This window comes from Microtus ochrogaster, linkage group LG5 (genome assembly GCF_000317375.1).
Source record: "Microtus ochrogaster isolate Prairie Vole_2 linkage group LG5, MicOch1.0, whole genome shotgun sequence".
Taxonomy (NCBI): domain Eukaryota; kingdom Metazoa; phylum Chordata; class Mammalia; order Rodentia; family Cricetidae; genus Microtus; species Microtus ochrogaster.
Genome location: NC_022031.1, coordinates 53444105 through 53464149, shown reverse-complemented (window position 1 = coordinate 53464149; position 20045 = coordinate 53444105). Strand labels below are relative to the sequence as shown.

The window sequence follows — 20045 nt, the reverse complement described above, 5'->3', positions numbered from 1 at the left end:
CTGTTTCTCAGAGAAACCCTGTCTTGAAAATCCAAAAAGAAAGAGAAAGAAAAAAAAAGAAAGAAGGAAAGAAAGAAAGAAAGAAAACATTTAATTGAGAGAAAAAAAATCAAAGTTTTCTTGTTTCTGATTTTTTTTCAACGTACCTCTAACTTCAGGTCATTGGACAGTCTCACCAACAAGGAGCCAAGACCACCCAGTGTACCAAACCTAGAATGAGTCTGTTTTGGGCTCTGTTGTCTGCTTTTTTATTTCCAAAACAACCATAATGAAAGAAAACCCATTCCATTCAGTGAGAAGCCAGGTGGTGTCTGTCCTAGCCAGGCACTAGTGTTATCTCTAGGTAGGGGAAAAGTTTCAGTCATACGGTTTAAAAAATAAACTCAATTGAGACTCTTTCTTTTCTTTTCCTATTTTTGTTCCTTTCTTTCTTTACTCTTTCCTTCTTTCTCTCCTTCACTTTTGTTTTTGTGAACAGTACCAATGGATTCTCTGATCCAAGAGCTCAGGTAAGATCTCCCCTTCATGAGTCTTTCAAATATGAATTGCTTAGACTGGTTTAGAATGAATTGTCTTTCTCCAGCCTCCTTGCTTTAGAATGAGGAGCAAGCCAAAGAGGAACTTCACCTCCACTCTTTCTAACCCTTGGGGAAGCAGAGAAGAGCAGCAGCTGTACTGATAATGGGGCTGAAAATACTTTATCTAATGTCCTAATTAAAAAAAACTTTTTGTATAATATCAGTGATTACCTGCTTTTATTCACTGGCCACCTCTTTTCCATATGACTGGATATCATGTGTGATTTTACACTGGTGCTCCAGGACACTGATGAGTGAATTACCTAGATTGTAAGTTATTCAGCTTTTTAAAAAATGATTAGATATTTCCAACAGCTGCTACTTTCAAGTTTTAACTTACACAGTAGAAAATATTTGACTTGTATTTTAGCAGGTTCTTCTATTTCCATTTTAGGTATTCTAACTTGGACAGACAGTGTTTGAAAAATGCTACCTTAGTGAGTAATGCAGAAATTCATTGGGGTTTCATTTACAGAATTATTGTCAAAGTATAAACTATAAAAGTAAAATACAAAGAGAAAGGAAAGGACTTTTGGTGGGGGGAAAACACAGTATGAAAATACTTGCTTTGAGGAGCACATTGCTCTTGCAAATCCAGTAAGCCCCCCCCCCCCGCCCCTCCATAAACAGGCCCGGCTTTCCGAACTCAGAAACCTCTGCTTGTGTTCTCGGGAATGTTAGACAAAGGAGTGTGAACATGTCTGACCTACTCGCACCACAGAGGGACGTATTAACAGGTTGCACACCTTATCCCAGGCCCTGCGCTTAGAAATTCCCTGAAACCTATCCTAGGCTCTGATTTGCCTTCTCTTTTATGCGATTGAATTTATCCCAGCATCAATTCATTTGCTTGTTTGGAATTCTGGTGTACTTCTTTATGAAAAAATGCTAGCAGGAAATCTATAGGTTTGCCTGGGTTAATGATATCATCATTAAGAATTTAAAAGCTGGAACAATAAAAGCAGGACATAGGCACATACACCTGGGCCAGATTACAGTATGGAACCATCACGTATAAAGCATGAAATGGCTTGGCTCATTTAAAACATTGCCTGTTAAACCTTCTCTTGTTTAAAATTCCTGAGTTGGTAGGCAGATGTTTAAATGATCCAGGGGCAAGAGATCACTCGATGCTTGTGGTACCATCTTTTGTCACCACGTGGCTGGCATAGCTATGACAGTAACCACAATACTTTTAAGGTTCCAAACCATTCACAGAAAGGAAAGGGACCTTTTAAGTGATAGGCCTCAAAAAAAAAAAAATGCCTTGAAAGCGAGAGAAATGTGAAGACATAATATGCATGCATTGACCTAGTCAGAGTGTTCACCTCAGATGAAGATGCAGGTGGAGTTAAAGAGAGAAACAAAATGCGGGACATGTGTTATGTAACGTTGTGGAGAAATTACTTTTTACGTATGCTATTAGTATTAACGACTAAAGTAATAATAGTATTTTTTGAGGTCTTATATACCAGATGCTGCTAATTTTATCATCCAAACACTTCATTTAATCCTCACAGTAACCTTATAAGATATAAAATATTATAACTGCAGTTTTCAGAAAAATACACGGAAATTAAGAGCTTATGCAAATGTATCCCATTGATACACGGCTAGTACATCATCCTAACTTTTGGCTCACAGGTCTGTTTCTCTTCTGGGCTGTGTTCTCTCTCAGCCACGACCAATCCAGCCTAGGGTGGAAATCACAGAGGTACTGTCCCATTGCTTGGCACCTCAGGAGGCTAAATCTCAGAGCATGGCACTCAGCCTTTGACAAAGTCTATTTCTGGATAAAGAATTCCTTGTCTTCTATTTCTATTAAAATTATTCATATCAAATATTCCATTTTACCTAATCTGTTAATAGAGGAATTCAGAAAGAAGGCATTTGTGACTGGGGAAATTCACACATTTTCTGGCCTTTTTAATGAGAATGAGTTCAACAGAGTACTTCCTTAAATTTGGTTGGAGTTTATACCCTGCTTGGGCTTCTTGATCCCCAACTGTGTTTTACAGATTAACTTGACCCAGACATAGACCCTATCTGCCATTCTGCATGTATCTTATGGAGGAGGGTAAAGTAGCAATCTTAATGAATACATATGTTGTTGGTGTCCTTTTAATTTTGGTGTCCAGCTCCCTACACTCACTTCTAACTGACTCCATGGGTTTTTTTGCAATTGAGCATCACAGCCATGTGCCTGGATTGTAAATGTCGATAAGAAACGTGGAAGGCTTCTCCAGACTAGAAGTTATGATTATAGAGAATGCTGGTAGGTTTATATAGTTCTCTTTCAAATGAACTGCGCATGTTCCTGCTTTCAGAGTGATGACTTACAAGAAAAAAAATACTAATACAAATGACGCTAATTTCAACATAGTATTTATTGTTCATGGCGCTAATAAAAGTTGATACTGACATTTCATCTTCTTATTTTTCTGTATGTCAGCTATTGCCATCACCGTTAAAAAAGCAATTTATAACCACAGGCCCACCTTTAATCAACACCCTTACTAGCGTTTCCAGTTTTCCTCCAGCACATTCATGTCACAGGTGGCACAGAGAGAGTTTTGCTGTCTTCCTCAGTCACAACCACTGAATTATCGCTGCTCTCTTCTTAATACCGTTTCCTTATTCCGGAATTGTCTCTGCTAATACTGCTAACTGCCTAGCGTTGGCAGTCAGTCCACCCCTTCCTCTAATTAGGAGAGCACACTCTTACCTCTAAAATGACTTGCTTATGAGACTCCTTAGAGAGACAAATGAAGACAAGGCCTTACTGTCCTTCTGTGGTTTACTGCTGCTTACCAATTTGTTGGCTTATGTGTTATGATGGAATGTCTAGTTTGGTGTCTCTTCTTACTTTATTTTCTCCACTATTTTAATTTTGTTAAAACCCCATGTTTGACATTTTAAGTTTTTAGTTGCTGAGTACCTTATAAACTCTAATCAATAAGCTAAAAAATTAATGCTTTGAATATAAGTGAAACTTCTAACTTATAAAGTTAGATGGTATCCTTTTTTGTTCTGTTTTAAAATTTTTTAAGTACAGTCTCATTTTAATACTTTACGCATTTAATTTTAATAAAAACACTTCCATTGGTAGTCAATATTATATTAAAACTGCATAAATATTTCTATACTCTAGGTAACAACTAAAGGAAATATTAACAGAAACTTATTTAGTTGATAGAAAAGCATCTTAATATCTATCAGAGGAGCCTTTTACAGGAAGATGAAGTTTGCTTTTTAATAAGAAAGCTTAGTAGACTATTTCAATACTCTCCTGTATTTGTGAACTTGATAGTATTTGGCACTGAACTTGTTACTGAGTGACCCTGAATCAGTCCATGTTGAATCAGCTCTTGAAACAGTGTAAACGGTATCTAATTAGATCCACACAATAAGCTTGTGAAGCAGTCAGGACAAATGGTATTAGCTGCACCTAGCTTTTGAGCTGAATACAGGGCCAGGACCTGCTTAAACACAGTCTGGCTGAGTAGAGCGTTCCGAGGCAGAGCACAGGCTCCGTTTGCCTATCCCCTCCTGTAGCCACCATGTACTCTTCGCTCTGGAGGCAGTCCTTGGTGTCCCATCTGCATTAACTTAAGCTTTATCAGTATATCCTGGCTAAAAAACAAGCTGCTACAATTCCTTTACTCGTGGAATATCAGCTACAAAGAAAGCACCACCTTTTGCTTGTTTCCATGTGTTGGCTGTGACTTTAAATCTAAATGAAAATGTTAAGAAATGATGCAAATCCCTTCTGTATTTTTTGATTTCCTTACTGGTGAGCTATCAAGGGCCTTGAACTTTGTTTTTGCATTGTGAGAGAGGTGTTGGGCTAGACATGAAATTCGAGCCCATCTAGTACCCTTAAACCAAATACAAGTGACCCATGAGTTCAATGTCCTCTAGACCATCACCCATGTTTGCAAAGTGTTCTTCGAGCCTGCCAGGGACTGAAGCTCTACAGACTTTATTCTCTTGTTCATCCAGAGCCATACAACAGCTAATCTCTTAACTTTTACAGTGTTAGGCTAATGAGTAATCGAGACATGTTGTAAACCATCCAGGAGGGTCTGTAGAGGACATGCAGTATCACTATGTCACTTTAGACAAGACTCTTAAGCATTGCAGGTTTTGGTCTCTGAGAGAGGTTATGGAAATTGTAACCCAAGGATACTGAGGCATGGTTGTGTGTGTGTGTGTGTGTGTGTGTGTGTGTGTGTGTGTATAGTGATTACATTGATAACCATGGTATGTTGTATGTTACACTATATCTCCTGCAAGAAAATACTAGGGAGCTAAAACGTAAATGCTCATAAAAATTAAGAAACTTCAAAACAAATTGTGAATTAAAAGTGTGTTATGGCTTCCTTGTCTCCTCCTTTCATGCTCACATACTATCCCAGGGAAAGTGGTGGCCTCTGCCAACCCACTGTTACATAGTTAGAGCCAATGCAATTAACATGTCTAGAAACCAGGACTGTTGCAGAATGCCACTACCAGACTGTATTCAGTTTAATCGTGCGGATTCATCTGCAATTTACTAGGATATTTTTCAGAACATTGTTAAATTTCCTGCTCGTAAGCAAAGGAGGAATGTGTTTCCTCCTTTACCCTCCACTCCTTCTTCTGCACCCAAGTAGTGTTGATACAGTGAACTCATAATGGACAACGTAGTAAACCCATGAGATCAGGTGACAGCATCTTCAGAAGGATGGGAGCAAAGTGCTCCCATAGGCAGTGAACAATGTCACTCTAATGTCTTCAAGCCATTTCACAGCAGATAGAAGATGTAGACTTTCAGATTTTTATTCTAAGGATTCACCCAAAATTGTATTTCAGTCAGATCCCCAATCCTTCCTTGTAAGAAAAGTTTCCTCCCCGTTCCTTTGCAGGGGAATGGGTGAAAATCGAGGTAATGATATTTGTAGTTTCTGTCGATTTTTGAGATTGTAATTTAATTATGAGCAATGCTGCAACCAACAATAAGGAGAAGTATATCTGTGAAATAAAAAGCAAAATACTCTTTGTATCTCCATCCTGCTACAGGTTATGGCTAACAGAATTCGCCCCTTTGTCTTTGCTTGTGTGGGATTTGTGCTTATTCTTTGCAGCCTAGGACTCAGAGCATCTCGTCTTTGTCGTGCCCCGTGACCTGCTAGACAGACCAATACTTCCTTCCTGTGTTCCCAAAGCTTTTCTACTTCTCCCTTTTAAAGCACCAGCTACTTTGACTCATCGCCCTTTTGTTCCGTTCTTCCATTTGTCTGCACACTGAAAAGGAAGCAGATTCTAGGCCTTCAAATGCACAGTTAGATGGGAAAGACAAGAGAAAGGGAACAAAGTAAATAAAAACCTTATCAACCTTATGTAACTCTGTCTCTTTATATAACAGGCACTTCTTTAAGTATAAGGAAATACATTCTTCTGTGTATCCGTATGCTATTTAGAAATAAAACACTCTTACATCATTAACCTCTATTCGTCTTTAGAATAAATCATGTTGGTGGTTTATTGAAAAAAAATTTACTTAGCCTCTTACTTCTTTCCAACTGTCTTAGAAGTGGATGGGGGGAAACCACACAAGACCACACTCCTTGAGGAAGAGCAACAGTCAGTTAATAGTTGCCGAGGGGGGGAGAATCATTCTTCTCTAGGATAAACTCCCTGATGGGCTATCAAGTTCCAGGTGGTCACCATCACCCTCCTCTCTCTCTTTCTCTCTCTCTCTCTCTCTCTCTCTCTCTCTCTCTCTCTCTCTCTCTCTCTGTGTGTATGAGTAACACTAAATGGACTCAGCTTGCTGAACCTTTCTCTCTCTCACATGCACACACAAATATACACATGCATGTAAAAACAATTTAAATGAGGTCCTGAATTTGAGATGGTGTAGGGGCATGGGAGGATTTAGAGGGCGAAAGGAGGTAGAAATGATGAAAGCATAGTCACAGCATACAGAGGTGAATCCCACATCAATTATATAACTATAGCACTTATGTATGGGATTCTCAAAAAATTCAGTTTAAAAAAGGGCCTGCCATGCTTCTTCTTCCAAATTCTTAAAATCTGTCCACTGCCTTGTACCTTTACTTAATTTTTTTGCGAAAAATTTATAAAATTGTGTTAACGACAGCTACCATATTAATCTAGCCATGACTCCGTTAAAGCCAAGGCTACTTAGACAGCAAGGCTTCTACTAGCCCCTCAGTTATAATCCAGCCAGTGTATATTTGTCTCTAATTTATTTTTTTACCATCAATAACAACTTTTATCTAACCTTTATGTATTGTGGTGTCAAATGTAAAAGTGAAGTACTTTTTTTTTCTGTGGTCTGATTTGGTTATTTTCAGTTAAGAAGAGAAGACAAAATTTAGAAATAAACACCACTAGTTCTGAGCGAAGGGATCTGAGGACAGGTAGCTCACGCACAAGCCAATACTCCACGAAAGTCTGTGAACACACAGAAGTCAAGGGCTTAGGCTGGCAGGTGCTGCAGAGCACAGGGACAGAGCTCCGCCTGAGCATTAGCTGTGCTGCTGTCCTCCCAGTGAATCCGAACAGCAAACAAACTCCCACCTGCCAAGGATTCACTGAGGGATGGTTCTCAGAGGTGGGATTTGAAAGGCACCTCTGGACTCAGGCCAAATCAAGGGCAGACTGAGTCTCTGAACCTTCCTGATGTGGGACTCACAGAGTCCAGTGCTACTCCAGGTTAGCACGACTAAGGGAGGCCTGCAGTTTCCTCACGGTGTCCATGGTGATAGCTATAGAACCGCCCTCACACACACCACACACACACACACACACACACACACACACACACGCACACACACGCACACACACGCACACACACACACGCACCATCACGGACCCTGAGCCCTTCTTGCATGAAGATTCCACAACATAGCCAGGGGTCTGTGTGCGGGTGGATCACTGAGCTTAAAGAAAGAGTTGGAAGGCCACTTTTCTACATTCATTCTCAAAAACACATGTTCTCTCAACATGGCAGGTATGTGGATTGTCTTCTACCATGTATGGCTAGCTTTTCTTTGATTCTCTAGTCTGAGGACACTGGGTTCCTCGAGGTATATCATTTTCTATACCCGTGCTTCCCTGAAGATCTCATTTGGGCTTTAATTTCACCTGCATGAAAATAAATCCACATCTCCTGCTCTCCCTACTTTCTTGAACTTCAACTGCACAGTCATCTCCAAATGAGATCCCTGGGAGGTTCCTTTGTATATGCAAACTTGCAACCAGATCCTCTCTCGCCAACCAAGGATCCCCCTAGCCTTCCTCATGTTAGTAATCATGTTAGTAATCGCCAATCAGTGAGATCCCTGGGAGGTTCCTTTGTATATGCAAACTTGCAACCAGATCCTCTCTCGCCAACCAAGGATCCCCCTAGCCTTCCTCATGTTAGTAATCATGTTAGTAATCGCCAATCAGTGAGATCCCTGGGAGGTTCCTTTGTATATGCAAACTTGCAACCAGATCCTCTCTCGCCAACCAAGGATCCCCCTAGCCTTCCTCATGTTAGTAAATGGGGGAAAATGTAATTTATGAATTGACCCATTTCTTCATATGGTTGTAACCTCTCTGTCCAAAGCTGTGTGCAATTGGCCATTCTACTTACACTTGTATCCCTGGCCTTCCCAGTTCCCCTGTCCTGGAGCTTTCAATGGTCTCAGACCTTTCTGTGCTTCCAAGTCCATGGGATGCTGTTTCCCACTTGACTATGTGGCTCCTCCCCTTGCTTATTCTAAAACCTAACTTTGCCTCCCTGTTGACAAGACTTTCCCTGATGCAACCTTTGCATCTACAAGTCCCACTCCACAGCTTTTCCTATCCTTCATTTTTATGTTTTGTGGGAAAAAAAGTCACAATCTGTCCTGCAGTCTAGCTGTGTTTTGACATTATTTCTAGTTGTTACTTTTATGACATTTACTTTGTGACAGTGAAAATTGTCATCTACTATCCCACTGATAATATCTACCTCATACAGGATAGAGCCTGGCATATACTAGAACTAATGAAAATGCCAAATAAAGAAAGGGATTCTGAGAGCTTCAGAAAATATTATGAGAGGTAGAAATGGTTTAAAGAAGTAACAGCCTTTAGTGCTTGAGGATTCCTATAAAACTGGCTGTTATGAACAACACAGCGGCAGAAGCAACCCATTCTCGCTGGAGTGTGACTAACTTACAAGTTCAGAACCCATAGCAGGCCCTGCTTAGTGATGGGCTAAGTTAGACTATAAGACATAAGCTCCCCACAGCCTTCTTCTTGGTTGATATGTGTTCAGATGCTTGAAAGCAGGTTACAAAGGAAGAATATGTAAGTACAGATGTGGACTCTTGAGTCCCTGTGAAGCACAGTTCTTGTCATTTCTTTGGATGGAGTTCTACTGGCTATGTTTGACACGATATTAATAGGAAAATAGTATTCAAGAGAAAGGCTTGGTGGGTAAAGGCACCTTTAACCAAGCGTGATGGCCTGAATTTGATCCCCGGAACCGTAATGGAAGGAGAGACTGACTGCTACAACGTGGTATGGCATATGCATGCACATGCAAAAGATAACTAAGATTTTCTTAAACTGTATTTGCTAAGAACTAGATTTGCCTTTTATAATTTTGTGCTTTTGTCACTTAAGCCTTGATTTTCAACTCATTGCCCTGTCTAAAACAGGTGCAGAGCAGTTGCCAGGCAGACGAGTAGACAAAGGTTGCAAACACTGTCATCTCACCATTTTAATTCAGGAATCCTTACAAACAGTGATTGACAGACTAGCTTTCAGAAGTCTACCCAATGAGCATGTACGTCAGAAGATACAGTGAGACTCTGGAGCTCCCCGCTCCTCCCAGGCCCTTAGCGCCACCTGTGCTCAGGAACTGTGAACACGCCTCAGCACGGCCTGCTCACTGGATTCTGAGCACCATGAAGTGGGTGCTGCTACCCACACCAGTTAGACAAACACCAGCTCAGAAGTCTATGAGGCGCTAGCTGCAGTATTCAAAAGAATACTGCAGAGAATACACCCCAAAGGTTGTCGGAGTCCCGTGCTTTGCTTCCCTGACAGAAGAGTGTGGGTTTGAGTGAATTACAAGTGCAAGGAAAATCAAGATCTAGGGCTTAAAGAGTTGCAGTAAGAGCCTTGTACTCCACCATACCTGGGCAGAAGATATCACATGCCAAGAAAGATGAAAGGTGAGAACTCAAGAACAATGGCAATGGGTTTTTGATCCTACTGCACATACTGGCTTTGGGGGAGCCTAGGCAGTTTGGATGCTCACCTTACTAAACCTGGATGGAGGTGGGCGGTCATTGGACTTCCCACAGGGCAGGGAACACTGATTGCTCTTCGAGCTGATGAGGGAGGGGGACTTGATCAGGAGAGGGGGAGGGAAATGGGAGGCGGTGGCGGGGAGGAGACAGAAATCTTTAATAAATAAATAAATTAAATAAAAAAAATAAAAACTAAAAAAAAGAATATGATGTACATATATGAAAATGTCATCATGAAACCCATATATGGCTATATATATATTGGCTAGATATGGAATATTTAAAGATTCTCTTTTCCTATCTCTATAATTTCTATGTAAATCTAAAACTGTCCGAGTCTAGTATAGTTAATAAACTTTAATAAAATCACATATTCCTCTATTTAAGAAACACAAATGTGAGCAGACAAGATGGCTCAGAAGAAAAAGGTGCTTACTGCAGGCCAGGCCCGATGATAGGATGCTTAGGATCTGCCTGGCGGAGGGGGAGCAGCAACTTCAGCAAGTTATTCTCTGACCTTCACACTCATACCGTGGCATGTCCACTCCTTCAATCATAAGTGTTTCTAATAATGTTTTTTTAAAAAAAAAAAACTACAGATGTTCATAGCAATTTGGTGTCTGGAATATCCCACACAGGCTTTGAGAAATTTGCATCCTAAAGTCTCATGGCCAGTATGTATTAATGCCCATATGACTGACTGTCCACAGCTGCCCTGTGTACTCCATGTCTTTACTTCCTTGTTTCTTCACATCGGAAGATGTGTCTCTGGATTTGGTTTTTCCTTGTTTTCAGTAAATCTGGCTCAAGTGCAAAAAAAAAAGATGAAAGGGACACAAAATTCTTTTTATAACTCCCCTATACCTGTGGAGACAGAGTTCTTAGGTCTTAATTACCCCTTAAAGACCCCACTTTTCCATACTTTGCAAGGTTATTTCACTTTTTAACTGAGTCTTGGAGAAATCTAGAAACCACAAGTTTCAAGAGTTGAAAAGTTGTATAATGATCTAAATAAAATAAACCGGGAGAAGTCATGTTATGAAATATTAAGCAAGAATAGTTAGTGACAACATGGTTCCTACTACTGCCACTGATGAAATAGAAATAGCAAGGTACAGCCTGAGTATTAAGGCCAGGAAAGCAGACAAAGAATCAGCATAATCTGTCTTGGCCCCCAGAAAAGGAAGGAAGTAGCCAAGGAGGGATAGCATCAACAGCTCAGGTATGGTGTGTGAAGGCAGATCTAGACACCCAAAGGTGCTATAATAGCCGTGAACATGTACAGACACCGTGTGCCGGTGTCATTTTTGTTGGAGTTCTTCTAAATCAAAGACAGGTTTTATTATTTTTTAAGCTCATTTGTTATTTACTTACTTATTTTGGTTTTTCTAGACAGAGTCTTACTCTGTAGCCCAGAATGATCTGAAATTCCCTATATAGTCCAGACTATTAGTCTCAAACTTGAGGTAATTCTCCCATTGCAGTCACAAGTGGTACAATTATAGGAACAAGTTATAAAACTGAGTTTAGAGACAGCCTCTAGAAGCAAGTTGTTTCTAGTTCAGTGGTATACTTGGCTGCTAAAGTATTTCACAGTTTGGCATGTATGCATTTATCTTCACATACCCACAATTCTATCTGCAGGGTATAGCAATGTGTCAGAGGAGATGGCCCATACAGAGTGAGCACTCGCCTGTTTCAGCACACAATTTCCTCCTTTGAAATTCCACTCAGATGTGATGAAGACTGAAAAATGACTTAAGATGTGCATTGGTGAAGATGAGAATAAATGGGAGCATTACAATTGGGAAACATCCATTTAAAAAGACCTTGTGCATATCTCCCGGTTCCAAAGATTTTCAGTACAGGAATAATGACAAAAACAAAGGGCGTATTTATGGATAAAATCTCTCCATTCAGATAAATGTCAGCAAATAATATTTTTGTTGCAGGTGTGAAGTGGACATGTGGTCTTGGAAAAGTACTTTATCTGAGTTTCTAAATTGCATTAGTGGAATAAGGGATGCAGTTTGTTCTGGTTTATTTTCTCTCCCTCAGTTGTTGTGATGCTGTTTCTGCCAGGCGTTTACTTACTGTGTCGCATGCATGTCTGCACCCATGGGGCCAAGTGGTCACTTTTTTCCCTTCCACCTCACATTTTACATCCTTGCTCCTGTGCATTCTCATCTCTTCTCCACATTTCTGGTCTTGGAGAACAGGAAGGCATCTGTACTTTAATCACTGATGATTATAATATTTTCTAGTCCTAAAGCCCTTCTATTGTAACTCCATGGAGTTTGAGTTTTTCTTCACAAAGCAAAAGCCAACAACTGGTGAGCTTTTTAGAACATGTTGACTTTTTCTTTGTCAAGTAGAATCATCTTAATAGTAAGGGAATGCCTGCCTTCCATTCACACAGGAATCTGTAATGTGGTTTTTAATGATTTAAATATTTTAAATAATATTTTATTAATTACTTGAGAATTTCATACAGCATAGTTTGATCTCATTCACTTCTAACTCCTCCAGATCCACCCAACTTTGTATTCCTTTCTATAGCATTTTGTTTTATTTCACACCATCAGATTCAATCAGTGTTCCCCAAATCTCTTTAATTTGGGCCCTGCCATGGTCAGTCTACTGGAGGGGAGTAACACTTGTAAAGAAAACTGATTCTTCTTATTCTAGCAGCTATCAAATGCCAATCTTTCTACAAATAAGATCGAAACATATCTATTTACCTCCTCACCTTCATACTGGGAATTTATCTGGCTTGGGTTTACACAAGATTTATTTGTTCTGTCATAATTGTTGTAAATTCAAATGTGCATCTGCCTTGTTGTATCTGTAAAGCTTGGTTTCTTTGTTGTCATTCATTACTGCTGGCTCTTATGATCTTTCTACCCCCTCTTCAAATATAATCCTTGAGTGTCGGGTTAAAGGGTTTGCTATAGAGGTCCCATTTAGGACTGAGCCCTCCATAGTCTCTTATTCTCTGTAGATTCAATAGTTGTGGGTATTAATGTTATATACTGTCCACCGTATGAAAAATCTTCTCTGATAGGGTTGAAAGATGCACTACTCTGTGAGTCATCTGGATGGTTTTAATAATATGTCTATTTAACAAAGTCATATTAGTCAGTTCTTCCTAGGGCCTATGATCCTATCTAGTCACGGGCTCTTGTCCTGTAATAGTGTGAGATATACATCCAACCCAGAATGTAGTTGGTTACTCCCATTACATTTGTGCCACTATTGCACTAGTGGTCACATCTTACAGGACAATTACTATTGTAGCTCACAGGGTTCCCTTCTGTGTAAGATTTGTCATTACTTTTCTCCTCTGGTAGGGTGCATAGCACCTTTCAGCGCCATAAAACTAATCAGTTATGAGCAAAGCTTTAAGGTCATTACCAACTCAGTTTTTCTGTTTTATGGACTTAAGTATATGGTGTCTTTAGCAACAGGGTCTTACTGTCAAGTTCTGGAGGGTAACTAAGAGCAATGGTTTAGGGGAGACTATGGCTTGGGTGTTTTAAGAAAAATTTCTATTGTGAGTGTTATAGAGATGATTTAATGTACCTTAAACTTAATCCCAATTAAAATAGAAAATTATCTATTAACTCTGGCCCTACAAAAAGAAAAAATTTCATGCCAAATAACTTTGCCAATTGACAGCAAACTAACCATTGATAAATAGCTACAAGTTATTATATGCTGAATTTATGACATGGGTAATGGAAGAAGCTGAAATTACAGGTTTGTTGTTGGATACATGCTAGTTTAACAGCATCTGTAGATGTGAGCATGATCATCAACTTTCAAGAGAAATTCCAGTAAATCAGCTAGGGATTGTCCTGGTACAATGAACCATAGCTTTGCAAGAATCAAGGCATAAGAGTGAATTTGTCATTCTGTGTGATCCATTAATTTTTGTAGGAATTAAAAGGCCAGTTTTAAATGCATTCATAGGACTTTAGCTTTCTCTTGGGCCTTGTTGCAAGGAAGGCCACTTTTTTGTTTCCTGGCCTCCCAGCAGCTCAGACATGAAATAACCATACATAAACTGTATTATTTAAATCACTGCTTGGCCCATAGCTCTAGCTTCTTACTGGCTAACACTCATAACTTAGCTTAACCCATCTCCACTAATCTGTGCATCACCATGAGGTGATGGCCTACCAGCAAAGTTTGAGCACATCTATTTCCAGTGGCAGCTCCATGGCTTCTCCCTCTGACTCTGCCTTCTTCCTCCCAGCATTCAGTTTAGTTTTGCCTGCCTAGTTCTGTTCTGCCCTGGCCCTGTTTGCTGCTATCATGTTTATACTTTCTATATTTTTGACTAGGGGTCCATCATTTAATACCATTGTTTTTAGTTTATATATATTGATGTTTTGATTGCATGTATGTCTGTACAACATGCATGCCTAGTGCCCACAGAGGCCAGAGGAGGGCACTTATCCCTTTGGATAGGAGTTTACAGATTGTTGCTAGTGGCCATGTATGTGCTAGAAATCTAGCCCAGGTCCTTTGCAAAGAGCAGCCAATGTTTTTAACCAAAGAGCATCTCTCTAGCCATTGGTTAAAAGTTCTTGATAAATAATTGCCTCACAGTTGGCTGCTATTACAATGATCTAAGAATGTCACTGTAATCTAAATGTCATAATTTTTAAGCCAAATGCAGAATAGTCAAGACCAAAAATGAATGAATATTCTGATGGAACAAGATAATCAACATATATTAAAGAAACCTACTGTGTTGGCACATAGATGATTATGTCTTTACCCATGTTGCATCAGTGACTATTGCCTTTCTAAATGGCCCTCCACTCTGACCTCAGCTCATGATCACCCCTGACAAATGTGTCTACTCAGGCTTTCATAATAGCAGTGTATAATTCTCTGCTGCTGAGCTATCCTTGCTCCAGTACTCTGTGAGTTTTCAGTGTAATTCTCCCATTATTATTTTTTTTTTTTTGCCTCAAAGGTCCAGAAGCATCACTTCCTACCAAAGCTATCTCTGAACCAATAATAGGTTCTACCAAGTTGTATGCCCAACAGGGCTGATCATGCTGCAGCTTAACATATAGTGTAGTTACTCATAGCAGGTTCTAGAACACCCTGTCTCTCAGGAGTATTCCCAAGTGTGGAATGTGCTATCCCCAGAACCTAGGTGGGCCAATTTGGCATTTCCTTGTCAGTGGTCAGAAATGCAATATGCAAAAATTTAACATTTTAAAGAAATGCGTGTGTAGGAATGTTCCAGATCACTGAGCCTCTAAACATTTCCCCTCATACTCTAGATCATTGTTGGCTGCATGTTCTATCTTCTTTCTACAAAGACCTCTGTAATACTTGCTCTTTTTTGTTCATCTCCTCTCATTAGCATCGTGTAATCAGCATAGCACATTAATTCAGTTATTCAGATCCTTTCAGATGGCGCCATGGCAGAGGGCAGCACAGATCTTGGTTTATTTGCATATGCATAACGAGTCACATTGGACATGAGATGCAAGTCTAAACACAAAATTCACTTAGGCTTTCTTTTACTTATGCACAGTTCAGAAAGGTGATCTTACACAAAATTTTGACTGCATCTATGTTTTGAACATGGCATGTAACATGAGGACAGCTATAATATCTGTCATATTCATGCTTAAAGTCTTTCTGGTTTGGATGCATTTTAGATATTTTTTTCAAAATTAGGATGATGTTAATTTGCTACAGCAAGTATCCTGCACTGGTATCAAACATGCAGTTCAAATGACTACTTGTTTGAGTTTGTTCTGGACCATTAGTAGTAGTAGAGTCTACTTTGGAGAATTAGTTTAAAAAGTCGGGAGCACCATCTGGGAAAATAGTCCAGTTGGAGTTGTCAGCACTGCATAAACTCAATGTGGTAGTGCACACCTATTATCTTGGCATTTGAAGTGAGACGGTAGGAAATCAGAAGTTTAAGGTCATTCTCAAGCACACAGTGAGTTCAAAGAGTTTGAGATCAACTGGAGCTACATGAGACCTTGTCCCCAAAGAAACAAATAACAAAGCAAAATTAAACCAAGGAAGCATCAACCATTTACTAAGTTTTAAGAGTGGTACTAATTGGCCCTTCCCACAATATTTCATATAAGATCTACTGCTTTGGTGATTCTTGAGGATTCCACTTGTTGCTTACAGTCAATCAACTGCTACTCCACTAGTTCAGAAGCCCATATTTATCTCTTCCAATGTGCACACAGACGCTAGACATCTGGCCATGAAGCAGGGCATTTCTAGGGCTGTATTTATGACCTGCCTCCATCTTTCCCTCCTAATCAGGGTCTTTTCTTTCTTCTGTTTTTACTTGAATTTTTCAAATAATAAATTATGATCATGTTTTCCCTTCTCCATCTCCTCCCAGATCCTTCCAGAAATCATGTTCTCTATCTCTCTGTCTTTCATTTCCATCTCCATTTCTCTGTCTTTGTTTCTCTTCTGTTCTCTCTCTCTCTTCCCCCCCCTCTCTCTCCCCCACCCAAGGAAATGAAAATGAAAATAAACAAACAAAACCAGTAAGGCTAATATCCAGGAGGATCCCTATATGTATACCTATATACTGGCTTTGTGAGAGCCTAGGCAGTTTGGATACTCACCTTACTAGACCTGGATGGAGGTGGGTGGTCCTTGGACTTCCCACAGGACAGGGAACCCTGCGGGCTGACAAGGGGAGGGGAAGGAAAATGGGAGGCGGTGGCAGGGAGGAGGCAGAAATCTTTAATAAATAAATTAATTAATTAATAAAAAAAACATATTGAAGCAGTATGTTGAAAACTGTCAAAAAAAACAATAAGGCAAAAATATCAAAACCAAACAAAAAGTTTCTCCAAACACAAAAACAAGGAACCTGTTTTGTGTTGATGGACTCTGTTTTTTGTTGGCCAACTACTATTGTCCTGAAGTATGTTTGATATACCCAGTGTTATTCTATTCAAGAAAACTGATTTATCCATTCCCCTGCAGTTATTGATTTCACGTGGCTTATTAAGGATGGGATTGTGTTCACTTCCCCTTTTTAGTGCAGGGATTTCTGACTGCTAACCTTGCTCTTGATGTAGCTTCATCCCCTGGGCCTCAATGTGAACACTGCAATAGTTCTTGAAATATTTGTGCAGTCTTTCTTCACCAGAGTAGTTGTTCTCCGAGTACATTGTCATAGATCATCAGGGTGGCAGATGAAGGAAACAATAGCCATAAAGACATCACCATGGTAAGGACCTCCCTCCCAGGGAATCACGGCACTTGGATTCTGAGAAGGGCCTCAGGCCTGCAAACTTGGCAAGGGATAATGGGTTTTTACACAGTGGGTTTCCAGGCTTATGTATCCATTCCAAAAATGGCCATGCCCCTCTTCTCTTTTCTTCTATTGTTTGCAGTGGCAGTTCTAGAATTTCTAAATTAGAATTAGATGCTGCTTCTCTAGCCTAGATCCAATTTATCAGTTTGCAAGTACCATCCCCAGACTTATTAACAGGGTGTTAAATCCTGTTACACGAGAGATGGCTTCCACACCAACTTCTTATCCAAGTTGATGTTCCATACCTTTGATCCAGCACCCCTGGGATCCGGCCCATATGTACTCCTCTAGCTCCTGCCATGAATAGTAGCTAGGTACTGCAGCTCGCTTGGCATAAGGGCCTTTTCTGCTCTTAGCAGGCCAGATGATGTCGTGTATTGACCTTGGTTTCTGTCCAGAATACAAGGAGGGAAGATAAAAGCATGCATTCTCTTACAAAATAAAAATCTCTGCATCATCTTCTTCATGGTATAAGGAGAGGGCACTTCATGGAATCAGAGAGTCCAGGCACTCTTCAGATACAGTATTTCTGAGTAGATCTTTTTTCTAGTCAATGTTCATGCCAATTTAACATGCTCCAGATTTTGCTGCCCTCAAATCTTGCTTCTCAGTCATGGCAACAGCCCAGTTACAAGTCTTCAACTCAAAGCCACTTAAATCAGTCTCCACTCCTGTCCGTATCCCGCATCTACTCTGGCAGTGATGCCGTTTAGCTTCCTCCTCCAAATCTGTTCAGAATCTGCCACCCCCGCTCAGGTACCGTCATAGTCCAAATCACGCACCAATTCTTACAGGCATGATTAGTCAACTTATTTTTCTACTTGTTTCTAAGCTCGTGATCTGCAGTCTTTTCTGAATAGACCAGAATAATATTACTAACACGAAAATCATGATATGTCATCTCTAAAAATAGTACACACTCTTTATATCTCATTCAAGTCAAAAGACCTAAAATAGTCTGTAATTCTCAGCACTATCTGGGCCCGCCGTTTTTCTGATCTCGTGTTCTATTACTCCCCTCCACTTGTTGTACGTGAGCCTCTGTGCTCTCACGGAACATTCCACACAGTACCTTTCAGTTTGCACCTACTGTTCCCTGTCTAAAATTCTGGCCACTTTCTTACTGTTTTTTGTTTCCTGTATCCACTTCAATTTTTTTCCATTTTATAAATACAATATTTTTTATTAATTCTTCAATGTCATACATGCTTACAGTATGATGTGGTCACATCTTACTCCACTCCTCCCCCAACTCCTCCCAGTCTCTCCTGACACCTCCCCATCCCATTTTTATCTTTTTTTGACAGCCTAAGTTCAATTTGTGATGTTTATATACTCATGAGTGTGGTTCCATCTACCAGAGAGTGGTTGACTTACCAGAGGTGATATCAATAAAGAAAACTCAGTTTCCCTCCTCCGGAAAGCCACCAGCTACCAATAGTTCCTCAGCTAGGAGTGGAAGCTCATGAGACACCCCCACCCCCCGTCACACACACATACAAACTTAGGAGTTCTTTTTGTAATTTTTTTATAGCTTTTGAGATGATTAGATAATAGTCCAATTACCTCCTATCTTTCTTCTCCCTAGACCCAAACCCTCCCATAAGCCCCTCCTTGCTCACTTTCAAATTCATGGCTTCTTTTTTCATCAATTATTGTTACATAATTAATACACTTGCAGGAGCAAGTGTGTTCTTAGATACATAAATATAACCTGCTCGGTCCATATAGTGTTACTTGTGTGCACGTTTCAGGGCTGACCATTTGGTACTGGATAACCAAATGGTGTGCTCTTCCCTGAGGAAGACTATTTCTCCCACCTGCAGCCTTCCTTAGTCACGTGCAGCTTTTTGTGCAAGGCTGAAGCCTCTTGCCTTTCCTGTATGTGCAGGAACATACACTCATCGATACTGGCACATCTATTGGTGTCCTATTTGTTCAGCTCATGGTTGGGCAGCCATGGAGGTGAGACTTTATGGGTGTAGCTTCTGACATTTCTACGAGACCCAATCTCACAGAATCCTCTCTGATTTTCTGGCTCTTGCCATCTTTCAACCCATAACTCTGAAATGATCTCCATGCCTTACATATTGAAGTGCTGGAGGTGTAGAGATATCTGTTGGGATGGAAGTTATGTTCTTCTGTGATGTTCTCAGACAGTCACAAAGAGAAGTTTCATTGATGAGAGTGAGGTATCTTATCTGTGGGTATAATATGGACCAATACCTTGAATGTAGTTAGAGATATACTGTGTCAGTAGAGAGGTGCTATAGGTTCTCTTTCCTAATTCATTACTGTACTGGCCCTGGTAGGTAGCTCAGTTCCTCTACCAAACATGATTTCCCTCTTGCTGAAAAGGAAAATCTAATTTTCTTAGTGTGGATTTTCCTGAACATCCAGTCTGCTAGAGATTTTATCTGGATGTCTCCCAAAAACTCAAATAGTAAAGGCTTGATGCTCGGCCTGGCTCCTTAAAGTGGGAGGTCAAGAGGATGTATCCTGAAGGGGGTGGTGTGGCTCTGGCCCTGTTCTCCTCTTGCATGCAGCTCTGAAGTGAAGAATTTTGACATTTTTTGTTGCAATGGTGTAGGCAACAGGGCCAGCCACTCATGGACTGAGTCATAGTGAACGTTTGTCTTCCTCTAAGCTGGTGATCGCAGGCATTTTGTTACAGGAGTCTGGAGCTGGCAAGCTGTTTGTAAGTCTGACCTTTACCTTCTGGTCTCTTATTCACCACTTTACCAAAGTATTTATCCTCAGGATATATATGATGCATCCAGTGTAGAAACCTTTACAGGAATATTACAATTTTATGTCTCTTTTTTCTTTAATAAA

The 20045-nt window shown here is 40.2% G+C and overlaps 1 protein-coding gene across 4 annotated transcripts in view; it reads left to right on the top strand.

Annotated features, from left to right (window-relative positions):
- Positions 1-20045, top strand: part of St18 (ST18, C2H2C-type zinc finger) — a 123274-nt gene that overhangs the window by 32747 nt on the left and 70482 nt on the right. For 3 of the 4 annotated variants that reach the window (XM_026786744.1, XM_013351942.2, XM_026786742.1), the window contains exon 4: positions 479-509. In XM_026786744.1, coding sequence (XP_026642545.1) covers positions 479-509 — 31 coding nt within the window. Of the gene's footprint in view, positions 1-478; positions 510-2395; positions 2854-20045 lie in introns of those variants that run through there. The other variant, XM_026786743.1, reaches the window with a different exon arrangement.